Genomic DNA, 26,388 nt, shown 5'->3' on the forward strand with positions numbered 1-26,388 from the left:
CTCCAAACTACAAACACAAAGACACCTGAGCTTGTGAGGAAATCAAGTGAACGGCGGAGGGTACGGGTCAGTGGTCACATGGTGTCAGATGGCTGATTGTTACACTGGAGTGAAGACCAACACCAAAGCCAGGATAGAGTGGCTCAGTGAAGGACGTGTTGAACCTGTGCAGGGGGGTCATTGTGTGTGAGACGCTATAAAATGACAGACAGCCAGCAGGCCAGTCCAGATACACACCTATTGTGGGGCTGTAGGGGGCTCTGATTACAGTCCACTTGTCATTGTGCCACACAGAGTACTGGCAACGAGACCACCGCAAACACCAGGACTTGTCGTTGTTTCCAAGGCAGCAAAACAATCCCCGTCCTTTCCTGCTCAGTCCTTTATATGCGACTCCAATCAACATGAAGCCTCCACTGCACTCCACCTCCCAGTAACAGCGAGTCCCAGTCAGAGCCTCTCTGCACAGAACTTGGTAACAGGAGTCAAATCTGTCAGGATGATCAGGATATTCAGTCTCTATCCCCTCACATGTCACCTTCTTGTACCCTTCAGACAGACGGAGGTCTGTGTGCCGTGTTGATGTCCAGTGTGAGGGGACAGAAGTCTGAAAGGAGAGAAAAGAAAACGAGTGAGGAAATCTGGGAGTGTCTAACGGGACTGGGGGCGGAGCACAACACAGACAATGAGCAAGAACCAATCAGGAGATGCTTGACGAGACACTAATAGTAAAGAGCTCATCTGATTGGACAGAATCTGTGGGGATTAAAAATTAAATCATAAAAAGACAACAACAGACAACAAAGTGAAAGGCAGGCAAGTCAGTCATTTGAAAGTCATCTCAGTCATCAGAAATTATGATAAACAACATAAGGTCATCATTGAGGTCAGAGTTCTGATGGACTGTCCACACTGACCGCTGGCTTTATTAAATGACATATTTTATTGTCACAGTCCACCTCTCTAATTTAAAATCAATCAACTGTCACACATCACAACCACATAAATTATTTCAAAAAAAGCTGCAATCAGAATTTTTTCAGTTTAAATCTATCTATCTATCTATCTATCTATCTATCTATCTATTATATAGTGCCTTTCTCATCTGTCATTGTCTCTCTCTTTCTTTCTTTTGTGTGTTTCCTGTCATCTCTTTTTATTATTTGACTGTCATTCTTATCCAAAGTGACTCCCATCATCTGAGATTCCATTGTTTCCTTTTCTTTTCTTTGTCCAATCAGAGCCCAGGCAGGTGAAGTGACTTGCTGAGGTCACCTAATGGTGTCAGTAGTGGGATTTGAACCCACAACCTTAGGGTTTGTACTCCAAAGTCTTCACCACCAAAACACACTGCATTTTCTCCTCCATTTAAACTCTCCTTCTGTTCAATCTGAGATCAGCTTTACTCTGGTGGTCTCATCAGGTAGGTGGGCTACAGTCCTGTGGACCCTCAAACATCTTGAGAATATTAGCAGCTGTGCTCACTGGAACATGAAGCTCTGTGGAGGTGGTCTTGTAGTCTTCACCTTGGGTTCAACAGACAGCTTTGGTGATTCCCTGCCTGAGTCTCTCTATCCCATAATGCACCAGTCACAGGACCCCCATCACTCTCAGCCCCTCAGTCACACGACACTCAGACTTTCATTTTCTAAGCCTGTCCTGCTCTATTAAAACGTCAATGATTTTTATTGTGATGATCCATTCAGTCAAAGCACAAACTCACATTTTAAAAAGTCGTCTCTGCTCTGAGGTTCAGGAGGCTGGAGGGCGAAAACTGGAGCTTCATGAGCTGAAAATAAAAAGAAAAGAGAAGAAGAATGGAAACTGAGAAGATGGCATTGTGGGATCTTAGTTTAGTTCTTAAACACGAATTACAAATGCAGAGGAGTTCAAATAAAACAATATAAAATATATAAGGGCTGGCAAATTAGGCCAAATGTTGATTTGATTATTCATATTAATAATAAATATAAGGGGAGTCAGAGAGTATTGAGACCCCCTCACTTTCTGCACATTTTACTGTGTTGTTGATTTAATTTTAAATGGATTAATGTGCCTGTGAGAGACAGTTGTACGTCACTGTGCTGATTGTACACTTGCTGGCCTAATTCTTCATTTAGAAAGAACCGCAGCTACACCAGAGAGTAGATAACACCCTTCACCAGCTCGCTTCAAGTACTTTGATAGATTTGTATACATAAGTGTATGTGTGGTATCTAAACAGAAATAAATACAATAAGTGCACAAATACAAATGAAATACATATATGCATATAACTAATTAAATGTCAAAGTTACACAGTATTCAGGAAGAGCAAAGTTAAATATCACTCATCTTTACGTATTGTTTAATCAAACCAGTAGGTGGTACTATTAACAAGAATAAAAGGAACAGCGTAACGTCAAAGACTATAGAGGAATATGTCGGACAAAATTAAATAAATAAATGTGTCACGAAATATGTTTTTGTTGGTTATTTATTTCATTTTGTCCGTAACATTCCTCTAATCCATCATGAAATACGACTTGAAATAAAACTGTCACTTTCACTCGTCAAAGTTGAGAGGGTGGGCTCTAACACCCCCTCTAGTTATTGATTGGTGAATCGATAGCACAAGAATTAATTAGAAAAATGTTTACTACTGCTGATGAAATGGATTCTGCCGAAGATATTACGTATTTCAGAGAGAGAATTGATGATTTATCGGAAGAAATTACAATGTTGGCGGCCCTTTTAGACTCCGATATCAATGAAACTATTTTTGAAAATATCGAAGAACTGGTAGACCGGACTCGACTGCACTCCAGTTATGGTGACGCAGTTCCCTGCTCTGGACGTCCATCCTTTGACATTCCAGCTGAGTCAATAGAACACCTTCTGTTATGCGGTTTAAAAGTACGACAGATTGCAGATCTATATGGTGTATCGGAGAAGACGATCACAAGGCGAATGAGCCAGTTTGATATACGGTAAGCTGCACCGGCTCTATTAGTTTAGGTACTTTGACATGGAATACCCAAAGCAGCTCCAACTAATATTTTGAACTGAGTATCTGACCCTTGTTTTACGAGTATAAAGTCAGGTGCAGATTCGCAGCTACTTTTTCAAGCAACTTTACAACTCTGAGCAGTGGCAAACATTGTAACAACATTTCAATTTCTTCCGATAAATCTTCAATTCTCTCTCTGAAACACGTAATATCTTCGGCAGAATCCATTTCATCGGTAGTAGTAAGCATTTTTCTAATTAATTCGTGTGCTATCGATTCACCATTCAATAACTAGAGGGGGTGTTAGAGCCCACCCTCTCAACTTTGACGAGTGAAAGTGACAGTTTTATTTCAAGCCGTATTTCATGATGGTCTGGAGGAAATGTTACGGACAAAATTAAATAAATAAGCAACAAAAAACATATTTCGTGACACATTTATTTATTTATGCTCACTTTTCACAGTACTTTTATTTATTTATTTATTTAATTTTGTCCGAAATATTCCTCCATACAAGACAGCATTCGTTTACAAAATAAAAAACTTTACGTTTAATACTGCAAGAATTAACACATTTTAACGTCCTGGAATGAAGTAAAATACAGCGCATCTCTCCTCTAAGGTCAACTACGGAAGCGTATTAGGGCCACGGTGAAAAAAAAAAATACGGACACAGCGAAAAAAAAAAGACTAAATGTCGAGATTAAAGTCGACATGCTGACTTTATTCTCGACATTTACATCGAGATTAAAGTCGACGTGCTGACTTTATTCTCGACATTTACGTCGAGATTAAAGTCGACATGTTGACTTTATTCTCGACATTTCCACTTTATTCTCGCCATTTATGTCGAGATTAAAGTCGACATTTACACTTTATTCTATTGTTTATTTTGTCAGTAGAATGTCGCAAACTAAACTTCATCTTTAAATGAATGTTCAATTTACTAGATTTTCTCAAACCCCTTCATTAATTAATGTAGCACATTAAATGCTTTATTTTAAGTGTTCCCCGACCCAGTTTTTAATCTCTATGCGCTTCTTCAACTGACTTCCTCTTGCACTGAGAGGCGCAGACAGCGATCGCCGCACATTGACTTCATGATGTTCCTGCTCTAAGAACATTCAGAATACTAAGAGAAATACTTGATATCTTCTTCACGATGAAATGCAATAAAGCATGTATCAAACATGGGTGGCGGGGGGCACGTTGGCGTGGCTATAGAGCTGCTCCCTTGAATTAATGTAATGGACAGCGAAGACAGCAGGAGCAGATTGAGATGTTCTGATGTTATAAAGCACTGACGCTGAGCTCAATTTGATTCCATTAACGTCTTCTCTGTTCTCAAATAAACAATTCATTTGTGCTCTGAGCCGGCTTAGCCATTTAAAACACATTTCTGTTCATTAATCTTAAGTTTAGCAAAGCAAAGGAAATGAAAAGAATCTTAAATTTAACTGAAAAAAGGACTTTTAGGAGAGTATATGGAAAAAGTATAAGGAGTGTAACATTTCAAGTTAAAATTCTAATTCATCTGATAAAGAACAACTTATTATTTAGAGAGTTTGTTATCACTCAGCTAATCAAAGCGAAAGACACTATATAGTAAAAAATAATAAACCGCAAAGGATGGCAGATCGGGGTCATTTTGCTAAATCGCTTGTAATTCGACCTCTCCAAATTAGAATCATTGCTGTTATTGAACTATCTGGAGTATAAACACATGTTTGGTCTCTTTGTAAAGCTAACATTCTCTAGTTTCACCCTTAGTCGTCAGAATCACTGTAGGTGTGACTGATCAAAAGTTATGCACATTAGAACTCACAAAAAAAAACGATTTTTTTTGTTCTCGCCTAAGTTTTTTTATGAAAATAAAGGAAAATAAAGCTGCAGTTGGTAGGTGGGGACAGAAACACACTATGTACCAACAGAGTAACTTGTTGACTACTCACATTTCAAATTTGAAAAGAATACCTGTACAAATGACATTTTAACACCAGTTTTTATGTGGGCATGCCCTGGGGCTTTTTACAGGGACCATTATCCACATTTTGGAACGTATGTTAAAAGTGTAATAACTTTTGAATGCTTCAACCCACAGATATCAATAAGGGCTCTACTGAAAGGTAACACCTAAAGGAATCTATATCTACACACAGTGTCACTCTATTAGTTATAAAAATAATAAAAACAATAAAAAAAACACATTTCTATGTAAAAATTGTCAATACACGTCTTATGGGCCAAAAATATATTTATATTTTTTATTTTTTACTTTTTTTTTTAATAAAATGCACACAAACTATATACATTTCTTTTACAAACTGTTACAACACAGCTCAGCGTTTTTCCATGTGCCACTTGATGGCAGCAATCACTAGCAAGCAGAAAGCACAAGGGCGTGGCACATGTCGCTCTCTGCCATTAGACGTCCCCTGTGCCGGTTGAATACTTTCGCAACGCGTACATGCATCTATTATTTAATCAAGCGTTTATTTACGTTTAAACTTCTACTTTTATTCATATTTAAAATGCGAAAAAACTTGGCGAAATCACAATAAACAACCACACACCAACTCTGCAGACTGGCACAAATGCCACCTTCACACAGCTCCGATCGCATTGTTTACAAGTTAGCATAGCAAGTTACATATCAAAATGCTCGGCTGCTCATTGGCTGTAAGTTTTGAGTGTCAGTCACAGTGTCCAATCAAACTGGTAGATTCTACCAGGGTTTTGAGCTGTACGTCATCCTTCAGCTGTTTGTGACACTCGTTGGCTATATGAGGTTCCAGTCAACCCCAGACCCGTCGTAATTGGCCAACTTAGGTGTCGATCAGAAGCTAACACTTCCGTGTTACATGCTGTAGCATGGTAATCGCCAACAGAAACAAATTACGTCTGATATGATCGATATAAATGAAAAAAAATTACGTAGGTGATCTCAAGTTATGAAACGTTTTCTGGAGTTTTTGTCCCTTTGAGGATATATCGTGTGTTTTGGACCTAATCCTTTTACTGGATTATATTCGCTGGAGCCTTACGGACACAATGGGATCAATACTGCTCGGAAATATTGATGTTTGACTTGCAGGGGGTCTTCAAAGGTAGGCAGTGTCAACTCTTAAAAATATGTACTTCTCTGTAAAAAAGGCTTTAGTGTCAGTGCTGTGGTTGTTGTGTGTCAAAATGGTTTATATCATCGGTAAGACGAGACTTTGAAGTTTCATTTGATGGGTAGTATGTCGAGATGCATGGCAGATGGGCATGCACACATTACTGTAACGTTTCTAAAACGCTGTTATGTCCCGGGACCGGTACGTGCGCGTTAAGGGGTTAAAGAGCAGGCTTTCTTCAGTGTCCTCTTATTGTCACTCTGGTCCTCCTAATGGACTTCAATAACAAACACAATGTCACCAGACGCTGTACCTGATGGAGTCCTTGTCATGAAGACCCACTGGCTGATCTTCTCCACACTCTTTGTCAGACCTGACAGCTCCTTTCTCAGGTCCTCAGATGAGAACTCAGCGGTGACAGTGAAGCTCAGCGTGTCTCCCTCAGTAGGAAGGACATAGCGAGAGGAGAACGTCTGCATCAGGAGAGAAGAGGGGACGAGATTTCAGAAAGGAGACATTAAAAAGTAAGTAATGCTGATAAGAGGGGGCTCGTCTGAATTAAGGATCCGTGTGGTGGGCAGTCAGCGTGGGTTTAGATGGTGAGAACGCCTGTCATTGACTTGTTGGTTATTTATGAGAGAATATTTGGTGGAGTGTAGTGGAGCATCAGAGATTATCAACCTTAACTATCAATGAGCTTTTCACACAGGACTCCATGAGAGGAGAGTCAAGATAAAGGGACTGAGGGGGCAGGTGGGTCCAGAATTGACTTTGGACACAAAACAAGACATTCAGCTTTTTATGGTTCTGAGACAAACTTAATTAAATTAAATTAAGTTATAAAGACTAACACATGTAGGGAGAAAGCTCTTTAATATGATTATACAATTGAAGGTCTGCAGCTCATAAGTGTGACTTGTGAGAAAGTCCTTCGAGCCTTTGATTCTTCATCACCATCATCATCATAATCAATCATACAAAAGAGAGAAAGCTACGGCAAGCTGAGTTATGTAGTGACCACCATGTGTGGAGTGTAAATCAAGAAGAGAATCTCGATAATATCTGTGAAACACAGTCGACATCAGGACTATTGTGTGGAGTGTGAGAGAAAAGCACATGAGAAAGATGAGAGACGAGACTGAACTGTGGGGTCTGAGCTGTGAGGAAATGCTGAAGGATTTGAATCTCATCAGTTTAAAGATGGAGACATCAGGAGGTAGCCTGGCTGAAGAGTTGGCACCATCCTTTATTAGATGTCATCTTTTACACTTCATAAAAAAATCACTTTTTCACACAGACAGCTGTAGATTCATTGATTTGTCATGTAGTTGAAGTTACCAACTTTGAGATATTTGTAAAAAGAATATTGGAAATGTTAAGGAAATATGAAAAGACAATTTGTGTTGGGCTGAATGGCCTGTTCTTGTCATGTTGTACAAACTCCTCAGATCTTTTTAATTTCTCTCTAAATGTTCTCAGGTCCCACACACCCCAGTCTGACCAGACTCTCTATGAAGTGTTGCTCTCACCTGTAGGAAGTGGAGATGGTCCTTGGTCTCTGAAAGCTCCTTCACCTCAGCTTCTCTCCTCTTCAGATCTTCAATCTTCTTCTCCAATTGCTTCACGACTCCTTCAGCCTTCTCCATTTCTCTCTTTTCTTGATCTCTGATCCTCTCAGTGAGTTTCCTGTGGGCTTCCTCAATGCACCGTATCAGAGCAGTGAAGCTCTTCACATTTTCTTCCACCTCTTTTACCACAGACATCTGAATAAACAAGATAAAGATTTAGAATCGAGTCACCTGATAAGAATAACCAATCATGAGGCAAATTTGTTGTGATATTAATTTTGTTAAGGACAGTTTGAATTGGCTGGTGTGACTGGTGGTACTTTATTTGCAGAAGGAAGGTCTGTTGCAGACTAACTCCAAAACAATATTTTCCCTTCATTATGCCGAGTAACATCATCACTCTACTGATGCTGCTATTAAGGAAACTGCAGGACTTTTTGAGATACACAGTCATAAAAGGCTTCCTTGTGAAGGATCTTGAGAGCCATTGGTAAGAGCTGCTGGGGACACCTCTACTGTCTTGTGAGGACTCCATTTGACCTGATAGTTTGTGTAACAGTCTGCCTTTAAAAATGGCATCTCCTACTTAGACTGAGGTTAGTAGTGGAGTAGGACAACACACACCAGGAAAGAAGAAGAAGAAGAAGAAGAAGAAGAAGAAGAAGAAGAAGAAGAAGAAGAAGAAGAAGAAGAAGAAGAAGAAGAAGAAGAAGAAGAAGAAGAAGAAGAAGAAGAAGAAGAAGAAGAAGAAGAAGAAGAAGAAGAAGAAGAAGAAGAAGAAGAAGAAGAAGAAGAAGAAGAAGAAGAAGAAGAAGAAGAAGAAGAAGAATTTGTAAAGAGGAGTTAACTTGTGTGTTAGATGGTAATTGTGTTAAAATAAAACAATTTCTACTTTTGGGTGTCAGACATCACCGTGTCAGACCTGTGAGATGGAGATATCAAACAAGAGGGTCTAGGTGTTGGTTAGGGGGATTCAGATTTCCTTTAATTTCAAAAACTCTTTGCATATTTAACTTCTTTCATCTCTTTTTCATTGTAAAGCTCAGAGTTGTGAGTCTTTATTTCCATGGCTGATGTATTTCTACTTCATTTATGAACTTTGCATTATTACTAATGAATTTGCTATTGTAACTATGACTCGTACTTATATGATGACACCTGGCTGTGTGTTACTATGTGGGAAGTAAATGTGAGGTAAAAGGTGCCTGCTGTCCAGGATCATCAACCCCAAAGCTGGAGATGTTCTGCTGTTTTCAGAACTTTGCACATCTGGGGCCTCATGTATAACGCCGTGGGTAGAACTCGCACTATAACATGGCGTAAGCACAAAAGCCGAAATGTGCTTACGCACAGAAAAATCCAGATGCAGGAATCTGTGCGTACTCCAACTTCCACGTTCTTCCGTTACATAAATCCCGATCAGCGTGAAAACTAACGCCGCGGCACGCGCGCATTATGTAACGCCCCAAATCCTCCCAGAATTACGCCTCTTTGAATATGCAAATCAATATAAATCGCCCTTAAGTGCAGCCTTCTGTGAAAAGACAATGGGAAAAGCACAGGGGAAAATATAAGAATTTCAGCGAATACCAAGTGGAAGCAAAGGAAAAACATACTATTTGTTCAAATAAACCGTGGTATAATCAACAAAAGGAAGTTGATCGAGTGACATAGCGTGTTGGAGAAACTTGAAAGCTCACATTCACAAAATCGCACATTGCCGGAAATAAAAAAGAAGTCACATATCAAAGTGGCCGTGAAAAGCCGAGTTGTAGCCCACTTTCTGAGTGTCATATGAAAGCTTATTAGGGTATAGAGAAAAAAGGCACACGGTGGGGAAAAAGCACGAAATGTCAACTTCAGTCACGACATTTCCACTTTAATCACGTAGTTTATTTTGTCATTAAAGTAGAACATCATAAACTTCATCTTAAAATTGTTTAATTAACCAGTTTCACAAATCACATCGTAATTAAAGTAGCACATTAAATGCTTTGTTTTGTATTTGATCTTCTATGTGCTCTGTGTGTGTGAATCACTACGTGTTTCTTAAACCGGCTCTCTTCCTCTGACTGGACACAGAATCCATTACATTCGTGATATTACAGCTCTCTGAATAACTAAAATACTGAGATGTATACGTGATATCATTTTCATGATGATAAGAGTTAAAGCACGTTATTAAACATGTGTTTCACTTCGATGAAATAATTTATTGCAGCAGTACTCAGGGGCTGCTCTAGGCTTGTGGTGGCACTGGGCAGAGGAAGAATCGCTGGCTCCTTCGCCCGCCGTCAGTAAGATAGCTTATGCACAGTGGATGGCCACGTCCATTGCAGACACTGCGTAGCTGCCTCGTGCTCATGACACACGCATTTAACTTTTGGCGAAATTTATCGCTGCGTTTTTAGCTGTGTTGTTATTTTCTCTTTCTGTGTTATATTCAATATATATTGGCGTAGCCGTCACTGCAGTCAGTGCTTTTCTTTCCCCAAGTAACCGATCGCCACACAATCAGCTCTGTAATAGACGTTAAGCCATCTGTAAGCTTAGTGCCGATTCTTCAAAACGTTTAAGGAACATTGAAATATCTTCGTAGTACATGTTTAATTATTCTATCCTTCACTCCAGTCCCAGTGAAGAATATAGATTATTTAAATGAAGTTAAAGTTTTATATGTTTAATTTAACAAACATATTTTGCTGCATTTCACCTTAAAAATGATATCGTCATCATATGTAAATACGCGCTTTATAAAGTGGCTCAGGTTGTGAGATATTATAACTGTAGTGCAAGTTTACAGTGGGGTGATTGCACTTATAAGTCAAGACAGTTCTACAAGGAGCAATTGATTGGCTGCATTTAAAGTTCTTGGAATTAAACTGTTTCTGAACCGCGAGGTCTGTACAGGAAAGGCTTTGAAACGTTTTGCTGTGGCTGAGGCAGCGTGTGCTTGAAGCTGTATACCGATAATTCTCTTTCCGATCAGCTGCTGCTGTGATTCACACTCAGATACAGTGATATAAATACTCCGAGTGGTGCAGTGAGAGAAATATGGAAAAAGATGATCCGCTGTGGCAACTTCTAAAGGGAGCAGCTGAAAGAAGAAGAAGAAGTGAGAGTAACAACGCTAAAGCAGTTACGGTATTTGGAATACTATGGCTGTTCCCTGGACCATTATATTGTTACAAGTTAATTACAATCAGATGTGATACACTAATAAACAATATGCGGTTAGTTTCAGTGTATTTATAAAGCCGCGTAAGGAAAATAAGGAGTAACCACACAGGGACAGTAGCACTGCTTTGACGCTGGGTGCCGCCAGTCTGCAAAACCGGCGGAGAACTTATGCGTACGACAAGGTATGAGGTACTGTGGAAAAGTGCGTGGATTTACGGCAAGTGTAGGTTTTATACATCGCAATTTGAAGGTGGAAAAGTTCTTACGCAACATTTCTGTGCGTACGCACCGTTTATACATGAGGCCCCAGGACAGTGACTCACATAACTCTGCGACAGAAGGCAAGGATGAGAAAACCTAAACGGTCAACTCATAACCAGCCAATAAATTGAGAAAGAAATGATAACATAAGATTTATTATTAGGGAATTTAGATGAAGCTTTACTCCAGATACAGAGAGTCTCATATAGTGTTTTGCCTTTTGATGCACATGTGGAAAACCTCCCTGGTTGGGCGGATAGGCTCCTGGCTGGTGTAGGGAAAGAAGGATCCAGTTGTCACTGTCACATGTGTCCAGTTCTAAGTGAACAATTACAAGTGGATGGATTAGACAACCAGTACTGCAGAACAATTTAAAGACTTTGGTAAAAAGCCGAGGAGCATTAGTGACAAAGTAATCAGAAGTTCAGCATATGCCACACATGAATGATAGATAGATAGATAGATAGATAGATAGATAGATAGATAGATAGATAGATAGATAGATAGATAGATAGATAGATAATGTCCCTCAAAGAGTCCAGAAAATCACAAAAATCCAGAAAATCACAAAAGCATAAGGCACAACTAAAAGAGAACAGTAACGTAACAAACTCGCAGAGCACATTCACAATGAAACTGTGGGAGACACTTGGGTTTAATTGCGTGGAAGGGAAGCTCATGATGGTGATTGGCAGATGGTCCATCTCTTGGTGAGCCACACACAAACCACATGGGACATAACAAAGGCAGCTCATACACAAAATCAAATACAAAGAATAAAGCAAATACTCAACCAAACCAACATTAACATTAATAAATAAAAAAAAGATATGAAACAGGACTTTGAACAACATCTAGTGGAAGGAATTCTGGCTGAAAAATGTCACGGTCAGCTTGGATGTAGAGAGGGGATTTCATGCATCAGTAATAGGCAGGAATTCCAGGAGGAAACAACAAAAGCAGACAAGCGTAGAAACATAAACCGAAGTGAAGGTCAGTCTGTGAGGTTTACTCTCCTTCACCTGTACTTCTTCAGCTATCACCTCTGTGTCTGGACTACACAGTATTAAGTGACAGATTGTGACCCACCTACTTTCTTTGAACTAAAGACTCACTCCACTGGTCTGGACCAGCTGTGTTTAGTACTTTACTACACTCAATGCTGTTGGTATGTTTAATGTGAGTCTGTGTTAAATAAATTAGTTTGGATAAGTTTGGTCTGTCTGGGCACAGAAATGAGTGTGAAGAGTTCTGACTCTGCTGGATGAGAACTTTCACATAAATGAATCCTGGCAGAACTGGGCATCAGAGAGTGTGCTACCATAGACAGGGTTAGAGCTACACTAGTGATCACAATGGAAGCCAATTTGGGGTTTCAGTCAATTAATCAAACTGAAATGCGAGGATGTGGTGGAAGATCTGGAATAACTGTTAGAAACCCACTGAGATACTGGAAGAAGATGTAAACTCCACACGGAAAGTGAATGGAGGAAAGTGGATCTGAGATTCAGCAGATGCCACCACTGGACAACCTTACTGCCCTTTGTGATAAAATATCAACAGTGAAGTAAAACATTTGGAGGTATATGTTATGTAAACTCTGCACTCAGTCAAACAGTGGAGGTCTTTAAGCTCTGGAGTCAAATAAAATTGAGAAATACCACAATGAACAAGAGAAGGCCATTACAACAGAATAAATCAAGAATATCCCATCTCTCCAAAAGAGGTATTTTACAGGAAAAGACAGGCTCTCAAATCAGAATTCATCTCTTGATAACAAAAGAACCTGAACAACACATCTTTAAATCACAACATCATTATGGTGAACATGGAGAGAGGGATAATAAGATCTTAGCTCAGCAATCAACAAGCAGGAAGTTTGCAACGCAATAACAGAAATTACCAGCGCAACTGCAGATAAAGTAATGAAGCCTAAAATATATAACTCACACATTTAGCAAGTACTATAAGTCTTCATATTCTACTCAGTTTAAAGAAGACGAGACACAGTCTGAGGAGTTCTTTGATGTAAAGCAAAGACAACAGCTGGACACCATTAGTGAAGAGGAACTGGACAAACCTCTAACACTCTTAGAACTACTGGAGGCTGTAGACTCACTCCAAAGTGGGAAAACTACAGGCCCTGATGGCAGCTAGTGGAATTTTATAAAGACATTTTCAAGTAAGTTAGCTCCACTATTATTAGCAAAGTTTACAAAAGCTACAGACAACAAAATTCTACCCAAATAACCTACCGAATTATTCACACCCCTCACCCATTTCTTTTCCAGAAGAATTCCTAATCAGTACTGAGGAGTCAGACAGCATCTCAGCAACATATAAAAACATTTCAAAGAATCTCTCTTTTAAGGATATGACGGGAAAAGGACCTTTTAAGGAATATCTCAGAAAAGGAGTGGAAGTCAGTCATGCATAGAATACACTCCAGCTCCATATGTGCAAAATATTCAACCATCTGACTTCGACTCTTTCATTGATCACATTTATCTCATTTAAAATTGGGAACAATCGAACCTGCGAGTGTTAGAATCGATATCCAGCCTAACTGGGCCACATGTTTTGGGAGGACAACAAAGTAACATCATTTAGGGCCAAAATGTTTGAATGTTTTATCAGACAGCCGTGGGGTCACAATCACTCCTAACTCACTAACAGCTGTAGTTTGTGGGCTACCAGAGGGGCCTAAAGTGGAGGAGGACACATTGACTGTAACTGCCTTGACCACATTGTGAGCTCGTGGACTTGTGCTGCTGAACTTGAAGACCCCCAGCCCATCTGTGATAAGTCACTGGGTCACTGATGTTTGACATTAAAAAAAAAACAAATTCTCACTTAGAAGATCTGTTCAAAACCTTTTTAAAATATGGCAAGATCTAATTAATAAAACTTTAAAATAAGCAACCATAGCAGGGGAAAAGAAAATTCTGACTTTTTATTATTTTTTTTTTTTATCTATCTATTTTAAATTATCAGGAATGTTGGCCCATTTCTCTGCTTTTCTCTCTTTTTCTTGGCTGCAGCGTAAATCCTGTTTGGTAGTTTTTAATTTTTGTTGCTTATTTAGATTTCTGTTTTAACTTTCTGATTTTTTTCATTATTTTTTATTTTGACTTTAAAAGTCATTTGTTGTATAAGTTGAAATTGATTGAATGCATTGATATTTTAAAAATAAAACAACTTAGATCATTAATGGACGTTGTGCCCGATGATCTAATTCAGAACATCAGCGTCGACCTTCAGTGTGAGTTTCTGTCAGTAGAGTTAAGTCCCCTTTAAGTATCTGATGGAATATCAGAGGACTTTAGGGTGATGCTGTCTGAGTCTCCACTGAATAACACCTGGGATTCTGTCAACAGTGAAAGGCCATGAAGGACACCACAACACGTCTTCTCTAACTCTACCTTCTCGTGTCCCTACTCATCATCACTAGTGAAGCTCTTCTGCTCTTCAAGTTCTCATTTATTTCTCCCCTCTTTGATATGAAGTGTTGTCTTCCTATTCCACTCACCTTCATCTCATCAATCGCCCTCCTCGTCTCCTTCAGTGTCTTCTCTCTCTCCTCGAGTTTCCTCTTGATGTCACTCAGTGTCGCCTCCAGCTTTTTCTGTTTGGATACACAAGAGGACATGCTTGGTAAGATCAGAATTCACATTCACTTTGTGATTTCTTCTTCTCTTTCTGACTCCTGATATTTTCACAACACATTTGTTTGTCATTTCATAACACAACTTTGATTTGATTTAACAAACAGGAATGACAATAAAGATTAAATGAAAGGTTTAATTTAATTGACGTAAGATTGAGTTTGGGCTTGAAGAGTACGTCAAACAAACAAGACATTTTGTAGGCACACTGATGTGTGAGTTAGCTCTTGACATTTAGAAGACATCACATCGACAAACTGAGAAATGTGAAGTTCACACAACACCAAAAATAATAAAAACAAACTGGAGTGTAAAGTAAAGAAACTGGTGAAAGGCCAGGAGGACTTAAACATGTTATGTCAGTAATTAGAGGATCTACAAGGCCATTTGATATCCTGAGTCAGACATGTGAGGACGTTGTCTGCCGTTGTCATTTTCTGCAGTCAAGTAAGATACCAAAATACACAAACGATTCTGTTGAATTCAGGAAGATGGCAACTAACAGGAATTCTAAAACTCAGAAATGATATTTTTTATATATTACTTATCTCAGGGGTTTTGTTTAGGTGACAGATTATTATTTTTAATAAAACTATGGAGATCCGCCCCCTACTCACTTCGCTTGCACACCCCCAAGTTTAGTTCGTGCGGAACTTCAAATATTAAAGATAAGATAAGATAAGATAAGATAAGAACTTTATTCATCCCGAGGGAAATTCTTATGTCATTGGCATGTTCAGTGCAACAAGAGAAACAAAGATAATACAATAAAGAGTTAAAAAGAGAAACATAGTAATTGTGCAAATAACAGTTGTTCAAATGTACAAAATACGACAGCATATAACAAGATATGACAATTAAAAGTGACTTAGTACTTGTGCATCAGTAAAATGAGCTAGCCGCTTGTGATGACATAATGGGACTAACATACTGCCACCAAGGCTGAAAAGATCACCTACAGAACGAAGAGGAGTTATAAGGCGTTATTGCCACAGGTAGAAAAGATCTCCTGTGGTGTTCAGTTCTGCATTTGGGGGCAATGAGTCTTTTGCTGTGTGTGCTCTGATGGTTCCTCAAGGAGGCGTGCATGGGGTGAGAGGGGTTGTCCATGATACTGAGGAGCTTTTACAGCATTCTCCTCTCTGACACCTCCATCAGATCCTCTAGTTTGACGCCTAGGACAGAACCAGCCTTTTTAATCAGCTTGTTCAGCCTGTTGTGATCAGCTTTCTTCTTCACCGCACTGCCCCAGCTCACAGCTGCAAAAAAACACCACACTCTCTATCACAGAGTGATAAAACATTGTCAGCATTTTCCTGCATACATTAAATGACCTAAGCCTCCTCATTAGGTAGGTAATGTGTACTCTCAGGTACCCTGTAACATCGTTCAGCATGACTGGTTTAGTGGTGAGTCACTGATGGTCTGGGGAGGCATATCCATGGAGGGACACACAGACCTCTACAGGCTAGACAACGGGACATTGACTGCCATTAGGTGTTGGGATGAAATCCTTGACCCATTGTCAGACCCTATGCTCATGCAGTGGGTCATGGGTTCCTCCTGGTGCATGACAATGTCCAGCCTCATGTGGCGAGTATGCAGGCAGTTCTTGGAGGATGAAGGAATTGATACCATTGACTGGCTCCCATGCTCGCTGACCTAAATCCAATAGAACACCTCTGGGACATTATGTTTCAATCCATACGATGCCGCCAGGTTTCACCTCAGGCTGTCCAGGAGCACAGTGATGCTCTGGTCCAGATCTGGGAGGAGATCCCCCAGGACACCATCTGTCATCTCATTAGGAGCATGCCCCGACATTGTCAGGCATGCATACAATCATGTGGGGGCCATACAAACTACGGAGTATGATTTTGAGTTGCTGCATGAAAATGGACTAGCCTACCGCATCATTTTTTCACTTTGATTTTCAGGGTGTCTTTGAATTCAGCCCTCTGCAGGTTGAAAATTTTCATTTTCAATAAACAATGTGGCATCCTTTCATTCCTAACATATAACCCAGTCCGTATCAGTAGTTAGATCCAGCAGGATTTTTTCCCTTGAGATCTGAGGTGTTTTGAAAGTGTTCCTTTAATTTTTTATAGATAGATATACAGTATATATATATAATATATATATATATATATATATATATATATATATATATATATATATATATATCCATCCATCCATCCATCCATTTTCTAACCGCTGAATCAATACAGGGTCACGGGGTCTGCTGAGCCAATCCCAGCCAACACAGGCACAAGGCAGGAACCAATCTGGGCAGGGTGCCAACTCACCACAGATATATATATATATATATTATATATATATATATATATATATATATATATATATATATATATATATATATATATATATATATATATATACTGCTCAAAAGAATTAAAGGAACACTTTTAATCAGAGTATAGCATAAAGTCAATGAAACTTATGGGATATTAATCTGGTCAGTTAAGTAGCAGAGGGGGTTGTTAATCAGTTTCAGCTGCTGTGGTGTTCATGAAATTAACAACAGATGCACTAGAGGGCAACAATGAGATGACCCCAAAACAGGAATGGTTTAACAGGTGGAGGCCACTGACATTTTTCCCTCCTCATCTTTTCTGACTGTTTCTTCACTAGTTTTGCATTTGGCTACAGTCAGTGTCACTACTGGTAGCATGAGGCGATACCTGGACCCTACAGAGGTTGCACAGGTAGTCCAACTTCTCCAGGATGGCACATCAATACGTGTCATTGCCAGAAGGTTTGCTGTGGCTCCCTGCACAGTCTCAAGGGCATGGAGGAGATTCTAGGAGACAAGCAGTTACTCTAGGAGAGCTGGAGAGGGCCATAGAAGGTCCATAACCCATCAGCAGGACCAGTATCTGCTCCTTTGGGCAAGGAGGAACAGGATGAGCCCTGCCAGAGCCCTACAAATGACCTCCAGCAGGCCACTGGTGTGAATGTCTCTGACCAAACAATCAGAAACAGACTTCATGAGGGTTGCCTGAGGGCCCAAATGTCTACTGCGCCCTGTGCTCACTGCACAGCACAGGGAGCTCAATTGGCATTTGCCATAGAATACCAGAATTGGCAGGTCCGCCACTGGCATCCTGTGCTTTTCACAGATGAGAGCAGGTTCACCCTGAGTATATGTGAAAGACGTGAAAGGGTCAGGAGAAGCCGTGGAGAATATTATGCTGCCTGTAACATCGCTTAGCATGACTGGTTTGGTGGTGGGTCAGTGATGATCTTGGAGGCATATCCATGGAGCGACTCAAAGACCTCTACAGGATAGACATCGGCATCTTGACTGCCATTAGGTATCAGGATGAAATCCTTGGACCCATTGTCAGACCCTACGCTGGTGCAGTAGGTCCTGGTTTCCTCCTAATGCATGACAATGCCCGGCCTCATGTGGCAAGAGTATGCAGGCAGTACCTGGAGGATGAAGGAATTGAAACAATTGAATGGCCTTCACGATCCCTGACTTAAACCCAATAGAACATCTGTGGGACATTATGTTTCGTCCATTAGGCGCGCAGGTTGCTCCTCAGACTGTACAACAGCTCAGGGATGCCCTCATACAGATCTGGGAGTAAATGCCACAAGACACCATCCGTCGTCTCATTAGGAGCATGCCCCGACGTTGTCAAGCATGCATACAAGCTCGTGGGGGCCACACAAGATACTGAAAAGCATTTTGAGTAGCAGAAATTAAGTTTTTGAAAAATGGACTAGCCTGCCACATCTTCATTTCACTCTGATTTTAGGGTGTCTACACAATTGAGCCCTCTGTAGGCAGAAAACTTTTATTTCCATTAAAAGACTTGGCATCCTTTTGTTCCTAAGACATTGCCCTGTCGTTATTTGTATAGATATCCAACTTCATATTGAGAATCTGATGTATCTAATGTGTTTCTTTAAAGTGTTCCTTTAATTTTTGTGAGCAGTGATATATTATATATATATATATATATATATATATATATATATATATATATATATTATATATATATATATATATATATATATATATTATATATATATTATATATTAATATTATATATATATATATATATACATATATATATATATATACATATATATATATATATATATACATATATATATATATATATATATATATTATATATATAATATATATATATATATATATATACAATATATATATATATATATACACACATATATATATATATATATACATATATATATATATACTATATATATATATGGCAACATCATGACAATGACAAAACAATTACATTGTCAATCATGTTACGTTATTATTAAAATGTTTCCTTTTCTTTTTCATAACTTCTTTAACACACTACTTCTCCACTGCAAAGTGCGGGTATTCTGCTAGTTTACAATATAAAGACAACTGAAGATTGCTATTCAAGTGTATACAGACAGGCGACATCAACAGACAACACCAAACATGAGTCTCTGTTACCTTACGTTGGTTCTTTCTCTGCACTTACAGAAAGGCACATAACTGTGATTTTATTCCTCATAATTTTATCAAAAAATATCCCAGTAAACCTCATTCATTTCAGAACCAGCTTTTAAATGTTCTCGTCTCAGTTCTGCTTCAGTTCTTAGTTACTTATTAAGTTTCTCGAGTCAGCACTGTGATGGCAGTTTAGTTTTCCTCACAGGTTGTCTACACTCCCTTACAGCTCCTCTGTGTGTGTGAGCGCTGCTCTGAACTGATTCAAGTCCACTTTAGTTCTCTTACTGAATTTATGAAGACTCTCACAACAGCTAAGCCTTCTCCTTCACACAGTTATGGTGATGTCAACTCCCAGAATTCACCCCCTGGCTTTATCTTAACTACCGAGTCACAGTCAGAGTTCTCAGACTCCGAGCAGGTGAACTCCTGACTTGGTTTATGGTCACTCAGTGAGGTGACGCTTTGTCCAGATTGTTGTGTCCATGAAGCTTCCTCTGTCACACATTTAAGAACATTCAGTTTGCTTTGTCTTTCTTCCTAACAGATTCTTTTCTCTCTCTTGTCCTTTTCTCCTGTGACTGTGAGTTGTTCTGCAGTTTAAAGTCTTTGAGGTTTCACACTTACTGGTTAACTTTTAGTGGCAAAAAAATGTACAGCTGCTGGTTGATGTCCTCCTTCAGTATTTCTACAGATTTTATAGGTGGTCTCTCTTACCTGTGCAACTTGCTTTCATTTATCAAGTCAGGACTAAATGAGACCCCCATGTTCAACTCCATTGCAGAGGTCTTAACCTCTTACCGTCTGGCACTACGTTACCCTTTGCAGCAGAAGAGATCATTGAGCCTTTGTGATGGCCACAATAAGGGTCTTACTACAGGGCAGAAGATAATCCAGGGGCAGAGATCAGAGTTCTAGTGCTTACAAAGGGTTATAAAGGACGGAGTGGACTTGCTGCTGTAGGTGTCTTGGATGAACAGAAATCCAACCTTTTTACTGCTAATTCCTGCTAAGTGTTGTCCATCAAGTTGAGTTTTGTCTCCTTCTTCAGTCACAAAGTGATAAAGAGTGACATACTGAGACATTGCTGGGAGTCATTTGCTGTGTTTGATCAGACTGATCAGATGAGACCCAAAACTGTCAAGGAGAGTCCTGGTGAAGTGAACTGACATCTGAGCTGAAGGTACGAGTCAATAAAAGAGGGGCAGGCGGTGGCAGCTTAAGAAAAAGACTTCTGACCAAGCAGTGCCAGTCTGTCCTACAATTACATGTCTGCTTTCAGGGACATCTGAAGAACTGATTTATGTAAATCAATCCAAATAAAGTGATAGCCAAACAACAGAAAACATAAACAGGTCAAAAATTAGATGTCGATATTAGTGACCTGATTCATATTAAACTGATAAATATCAGGCCACTTCATAGACTTCATTGTTGTTTGAGATGTTGGTTTCTAAACGTGAGTTCACCTGTGAGCCGAGCTCTTTTAATATTCCAGCGAGGACTCGACCACATTTGTGTCACTTACTGTGACCTGGCAGAGCCGATGTGACACTAGTCCTTTATTTGAAGAAACACCAAATGGTGGACTGAAGTTAAGTGTCTTTATCTGAACTTACTGTACATTGAGGTTGTGTAGTAGTGATGGGGGATTTGAAATTTGGCTTAGATGGTCAGACTTACACTTCTAGTAAGTTCTTTACACTCCTGCTGGACTTGTTAGGGTTTTACCAAATATGAAAGCTCAGAGTCTTTGTCATAATCATACATTAGGTGGGATTATCACTCAGGGGTTTGACATTCAAAATGTCTTTACTGCTCCACTAAATAACATGATGTCTAATCACTAATAAAGAGCCTGATGAGTTATATCATTAAAAACAGAAAATCTACACAGGAATAGTATATTGACATTTCTGAGCTGAACTTATTGTAAGAATCGTAGACTTAACTCTGGAGTACAATACAGATTGACATGTGACAATAATGTGTCTCTTAAACAGCCCTGAGATCAGCCAAATGCAAACTCTGATTCTTTAAAAATGGACAAACACCACAAAGGCAGACGAGCAGCTAAGCACACTCAGCGTGTAAGTGTCAGCAGTACAGAGTGTGTCTATTGGCGTGTCAGACCTTCTATTGAATTACGTTTAGGATGACATTGTGTGCTCACTTACTACGCTTACATCAGCCAACTGTAACATCATCTTGTTAAGAACACCTCAGGAGGGTCCTAATGTCAGACATTTCTACGTGTAGCCCACGTGGCGCACCACCTGCCAGTGGACATTTCTAGACAGCAGGCTATAGTTGGCCTCCCACTGCCTTAGAAACTCAAAAGAGAAACTGATCAGAGCAGAAAGAAACTCAGCTGGCTGTGAGGAGAGAACTCAGGTGTTTGTGGGCCATCTTGGGGATCTCATCCTGAGCTGTTTCATGACTTGCACCAGTCTCACCAGGATGGACTCCAGCAGCCAATGCTCTGAACTTGAAACATCAGGTTTATAAGGTCCAGTAAAACCTCGATTATCAGTCAGGGGTCAGGACCGAGGCTGTGACGGATAAGAGAAAAGACGGATAACAGAGCAGCTACTTTAAAATGACATACAGTAGATTATTTTAGCGAACGGTCGAAAAAACTATATTAACAAAATGAATTAATTTATATAATATTGTAATGACCAGCGTAATAAGCAAATACAACTCAGAGGTCCTGGAGTTTTCTACGTTTAACGTGGAGTCTTCGTCCCCTAACAAGCGGTGTCCTGTCTTACACTCCGTTATTTGGCTTACAGAGCTCACCTCCTAAACAATCAAAGAAAGCTTCCCCTGCCGATCAGTTGATCTCCTGCCACTCTCGTTGTGTATTTCTGATCCCACAAACACTCCTGCTTATTGTCTCCTGACTCCCTGCTCCACACCTTCCCTTCTCTCCTCACTTCTCCTGTCCGCCCCTCACAGAACAGAAGCCCCTCAGCCAGTCCCATCACTTACAGCTTTCGCCCTTGCTGCCCCATACAGAGCATCACAAGCTGCCTGCACGCCACAATATATTAACACAACCTGATATAACAGAATATATAAAGAAAATTACAATGCAGAAGACCATTAACATTAATACAGAATAACATTACCGTCACTGGTTTCCATTTTCAACACATTTTTCAATTATTTCAGCATCCCGCTTTATATCGTTCACTGTTGGCCTTCCTACTCCGTCATTGAAGCAATACTTGAAGAGCTGTTGCTGTTTCGTAAACGTTTAATAAGTTCAAACAGCACACACATATGTTGATAGGCCATAACAATGTATAGTAGTTTAGTTTAATTATAACAAAGAGAAAAGCTACAAACCGCTATTAAAGCTGAAGGTAATGCGTAACGGACACTGGGATTTCTGTTGATCCAATGTGCAGAACTTGCAGTAGTAATTGGGAGACGCTGGCGTGAACAAGGTTGGGTTTTTGTTATTTAGTCCTGACAGTTAATCAAGTGACAGATAATCGAGTTTTACTGTAGATGAATAGATTTCTCTGTCACATTAAATGTACAAATTCCTTAACTCAAAGTTATTCAAACAGTTTCCATTAAACACTAAACTCCACTCACCTGCTTTTCTTCTCTTTCCGTCTCCAGCTCGACCATTTTATGTCCATTATGTCCAGTCACCACACACATCATGCAGATACAGGAATCATCAGTTCTACAAAACATCTCCAGACTTTTCTGATGTTTCTCACAGAGTTTCTCCTTCAGATTTCTATCAGGATCAACCAGCTTGTGATGCTTCAGGCTCTCCTTCATAGTGAGGCTGCAGGTGAGTCTGACAGTAGGAGGCCATGCAGGTGAGACAGGACTTCACCGCTCTGAACTTCTTACCAGTACAGAAGTCACACTCCACGTCTCCAGGGCCAGCATAATTCTGAGGAGGAGGAGAGGAGAATGTCATTTCTTTAATTTCTTGATGACTTCATTCAGCAGAGTTTTTCTCTTCAGCGAGGCTTGTGGTGAAGGTGTGTCTGCACTGAGGACACCTGGTCTCTTGGCTCTGATCCCAGTACTTTGTGAGGCACTTCAGACAGAAATTATGACCACAGGGGATTGAGACGGGGTCAGTCAGGGTGTCCAGACACACCGAACAGGTGAACTCGTCCTGTAATCCACAAACAGCTGGGCTTCAGCCATCGTCAGTCTGAGGAGAGGCAGGCAGAGAGAATCAGTCAGAGAAACAAGGAAGTGACTTGTGAAGAAATGAAAGTGAAAGTTTGTCTGAGCTCAGTGAGGGAGGAGGAGAGGAGGAGATTTAGAAAGCTGAGAGGTCAGAGAGAGAACATCTGAGGAGACACTGAGGGTGAACCGTTAATGTGAGACAGGAGCTCAGAGAGTGAAGACCACCAAGTGACAGAAGAGATGACCTGTCACAGGGGGTCTGCTAAAGTGTCATTCACGTCAATATTTCTTATTCATTTATTACACACTGAAGTCCACATCAGACTCCATATTAGTCCTCTTTATTAAACAAATTATCCATAGCATAATAATTTCTCATCTCCTGCTTATTAATAATACATTTTTGTGATTTCTTTATCCATGCCAGGAATTTATCAGATTATTCAGTAAAGACCCCAACTGAAGCCCACTCAGTTTAAGAAACAGAATAATATGATACATTAATAAACACAAGGATAGTAGAAATATGAAAACATCTTAAAAACTGATAACAGACAGACAGACAGACACAGACAGAGACAGGCAGACAGGCAGACAGACAGACAGACAGACAGACAGACAGACAGACACGTAACACACTGCAGGCACTCGCCGCTCTCGGCTCCTTCACAGTTTTTCAGATTTTCTTGGTTATTCAAGTCGTTTTATCTCAGGATTTGTGAGACGTAATCAAGTCTGTTGAACAGGCTCATCTCTACTCCTGCACCCTACGATTAACACACACAGATCCGAGTCACACAATTGGGTATAAGTGATGCCCTGATGCCAGTCCCTCTGTAATAGCCCACCTCAGACTCCTTCCACTTAAGTACATAAGAGTGACCCCTCCAGCCTGTCACTTCTCATTGCCCCACACTGGGACTCACTGTCACAGCACACAGCACTACAAATGTACAGATGTCTCTGACACATGAAGGCTTGTATAACATTTGGTTTTATGCCAGTTACAACCAAGGGGTCTTACTTCTGCCGCCCTTTGCTCTTCTGTAGCCAGCAGACACACCACATGCACTTCAGATCAGGTCATCTACCTCAACCTAAGCATATTCAGGCCTGGCCAGTACTTGGATTGGAGACCATCTAGGAAAAGCTTGGGTGTCTGCTGGAAGAGGTGTTGGTGAGGCCAATAGGGGGCTTACCCGGTGGTCTGAATGTGGATCCCAATGCCCCAGTGCAGTGACGAGGACACTGTGCTGTTTAAATGTTGCTGTACTTCAGATGAGGGTTTAAACTGAAGTCCTGACTCTCTGTGGTTTATTAAAGATCCTGTGTGTCCTCCATAAAGATGTCTTTGCTAAATTGCCCTCAAGGCCTTGTCATTGTGTCCCCCTAATTGTCCCCTCTCTCTCATTAGCTAACTGTTTCTCTCACCACTTCACCTTCTAATAGCTCATGTGTGGTGAGCATACTGCAAAAATGACTGCCGTCACATCTTCGAGGTGGATGCTGCACATCAGTGGTGGTTGAAGTGGCTCCCATCACTGTGTAGAAGAGCTTTGAGTTGTAGAAAGCACAATAAAAATATAAAGAATTATATTATTATTCAAGTGCAACTCTCAGCATACACCCTGCAAAAAGCAGTCATTTCCAACATCCATTGCTCTAATATTTACTTCAGTCACTCAAGAAATAAACACAAAGTACAGAAATGTCAAAAGAATGTGTCATTTAATAATCTGGAATGAAATATAAGTGATTAGCGTGGACCTCAGCATTATCATTTACAGTGCACCTAGTGGAATGTAATTCATGTATTAATAAAATGCATTATATTTGCCATTCCAACAGATGGCACATTACAAACATTTCTAGTAATAAATGTATAGAATGTTGGAATGACAAATACAATGTGTATGTCTCTGTTATATACAGTAGACCCCTGTGAAGTCGCGGTTCAGAGTACCTGGCCTCAGTCATTCGGCATTTTTCCTTAGAACTTACCTAAATAATTGTTAGCTGAAACCACAAATATCCACAGCAATTTTTATTGCCATTTTTTGTGGAAATACTGCACTGTAGAGAGAACAGGAAGCAACTGTAGATGAAAGCAGGCTTTGGATGGTGAAAGTAGCCAATAGAATTTGAAACTGCAACTCCCAGCAGTCTCTGCAGTGTCTCTGATTGTTCTTCTGCTGAGGCTGCTGGGGTCAAATGTGTCAGTGTAGCTTTTAAAAAGGGGGCCGGTGACCAAAAGCAAAAAACAGTTTTTGTAATTTGTGTTTCAAGTTCCTGTCTGTCTGCCTGCCTTCTGTTGCGGTTACCTGTACTTATTCATTTTGTCCTCGATCGTTTAGTATGTCTGGATTGTCTGCCGTCTGCCTGTGTACATGAGGACTGCAAATGGATTCATGGCCATCCTCCTCGAGAAAGGAGCACTCCTGAACCCATCCACCCATCTTCACCATTTCAGGAACTAGCGGTAGGACTATCTTTATATTCCCATTCAATGTGCTGATTTCTGGAGTTTCTATTTTCATAATTACATTTCATCTATTGTCGTTTCTCATGATTTACTGTGTGTGTTTTGTTTGTGCTTTGTTGTATTTAATGTGTAATCGCCATAAGGTGAACAGGGTGCTATCGCTGTTTTCATTTGTTTTCATTACATTCTTTATTTGCTGTTTGATTACGGTTTGCTTTGTTTTTGTCTCTGTTTGTGAGTGCGTGCGTCGGGCAAGGCTGGCTGCTTCCCTGGAATCTCCACCATAAAAATAAATTGGCATCTTCACGGCGTGTGAATCTTAGCGGCACTGGACTGCTACAGCGTTATTTATTTCTCCTCGCTGCTGATTGGCTGTGATGCGTCTCCAGCTAAGTGTTCTCGTGTTTTCTGTTTTGATCCACTTAATCCTTAAACCGCCACAACCGACTATAGTCGTTTCAAAGTGCC

General features: G+C 40.1%; 1 protein-coding gene across 1 annotated transcript; it reads right to left on the reverse strand.

Annotated features, from left to right (window-relative positions):
* Positions 1-439: 439 nt before the first annotated feature.
* LOC120519972 (tripartite motif-containing protein 16-like) lies at positions 440-23,012 on the reverse strand. The gene is made up of 6 exons (XM_039742683.1): positions 22,878-23,012; positions 14,644-14,739; positions 7,635-7,868; positions 6,419-6,578; positions 1,724-1,789; positions 440-607 (listed from the first exon to the last, which is right to left on the reverse strand). The coding sequence occupies exons 1-6, from the start codon at positions 22,980-22,982 to the stop codon at positions 552-554; spliced, it is 717 nt and encodes a 238-aa protein (XP_039598617.1). The 5' UTR covers positions 22,983-23,012; the 3' UTR covers positions 440-551.
* Positions 23,013-26,388: the final 3,376 nt, after the last annotated feature.

This window comes from Polypterus senegalus, unplaced genomic scaffold (assembly GCF_016835505.1).
Source record: "Polypterus senegalus isolate Bchr_013 unplaced genomic scaffold, ASM1683550v1 scaffold_223, whole genome shotgun sequence".
Lineage (NCBI taxonomy): Eukaryota > Metazoa > Chordata > Cladistia > Polypteriformes > Polypteridae > Polypterus > Polypterus senegalus.

Coding starts and splice junctions, on each gene's coding strand:
- LOC120519972 (XM_039742683.1), bottom strand. CDS start 22,982: ATGTTTTGTAGAACTGATGATTCCTGTATCTGCATGATGTGTGTGGTG. Junction 1,790..6,418: donor CATGACAAGGACTCCATCAG/GTACAGCGTCTG, acceptor TTTTATTTTCAG/CTCATGAAGCTCCAGTTTTC. Junction 608..1,723: donor CAGAGACGACTTTTTAAAAT/GTGAGTTTGTGC, acceptor CTCTCCTTTCAG/ACTTCTGTCCCCTCACACTG.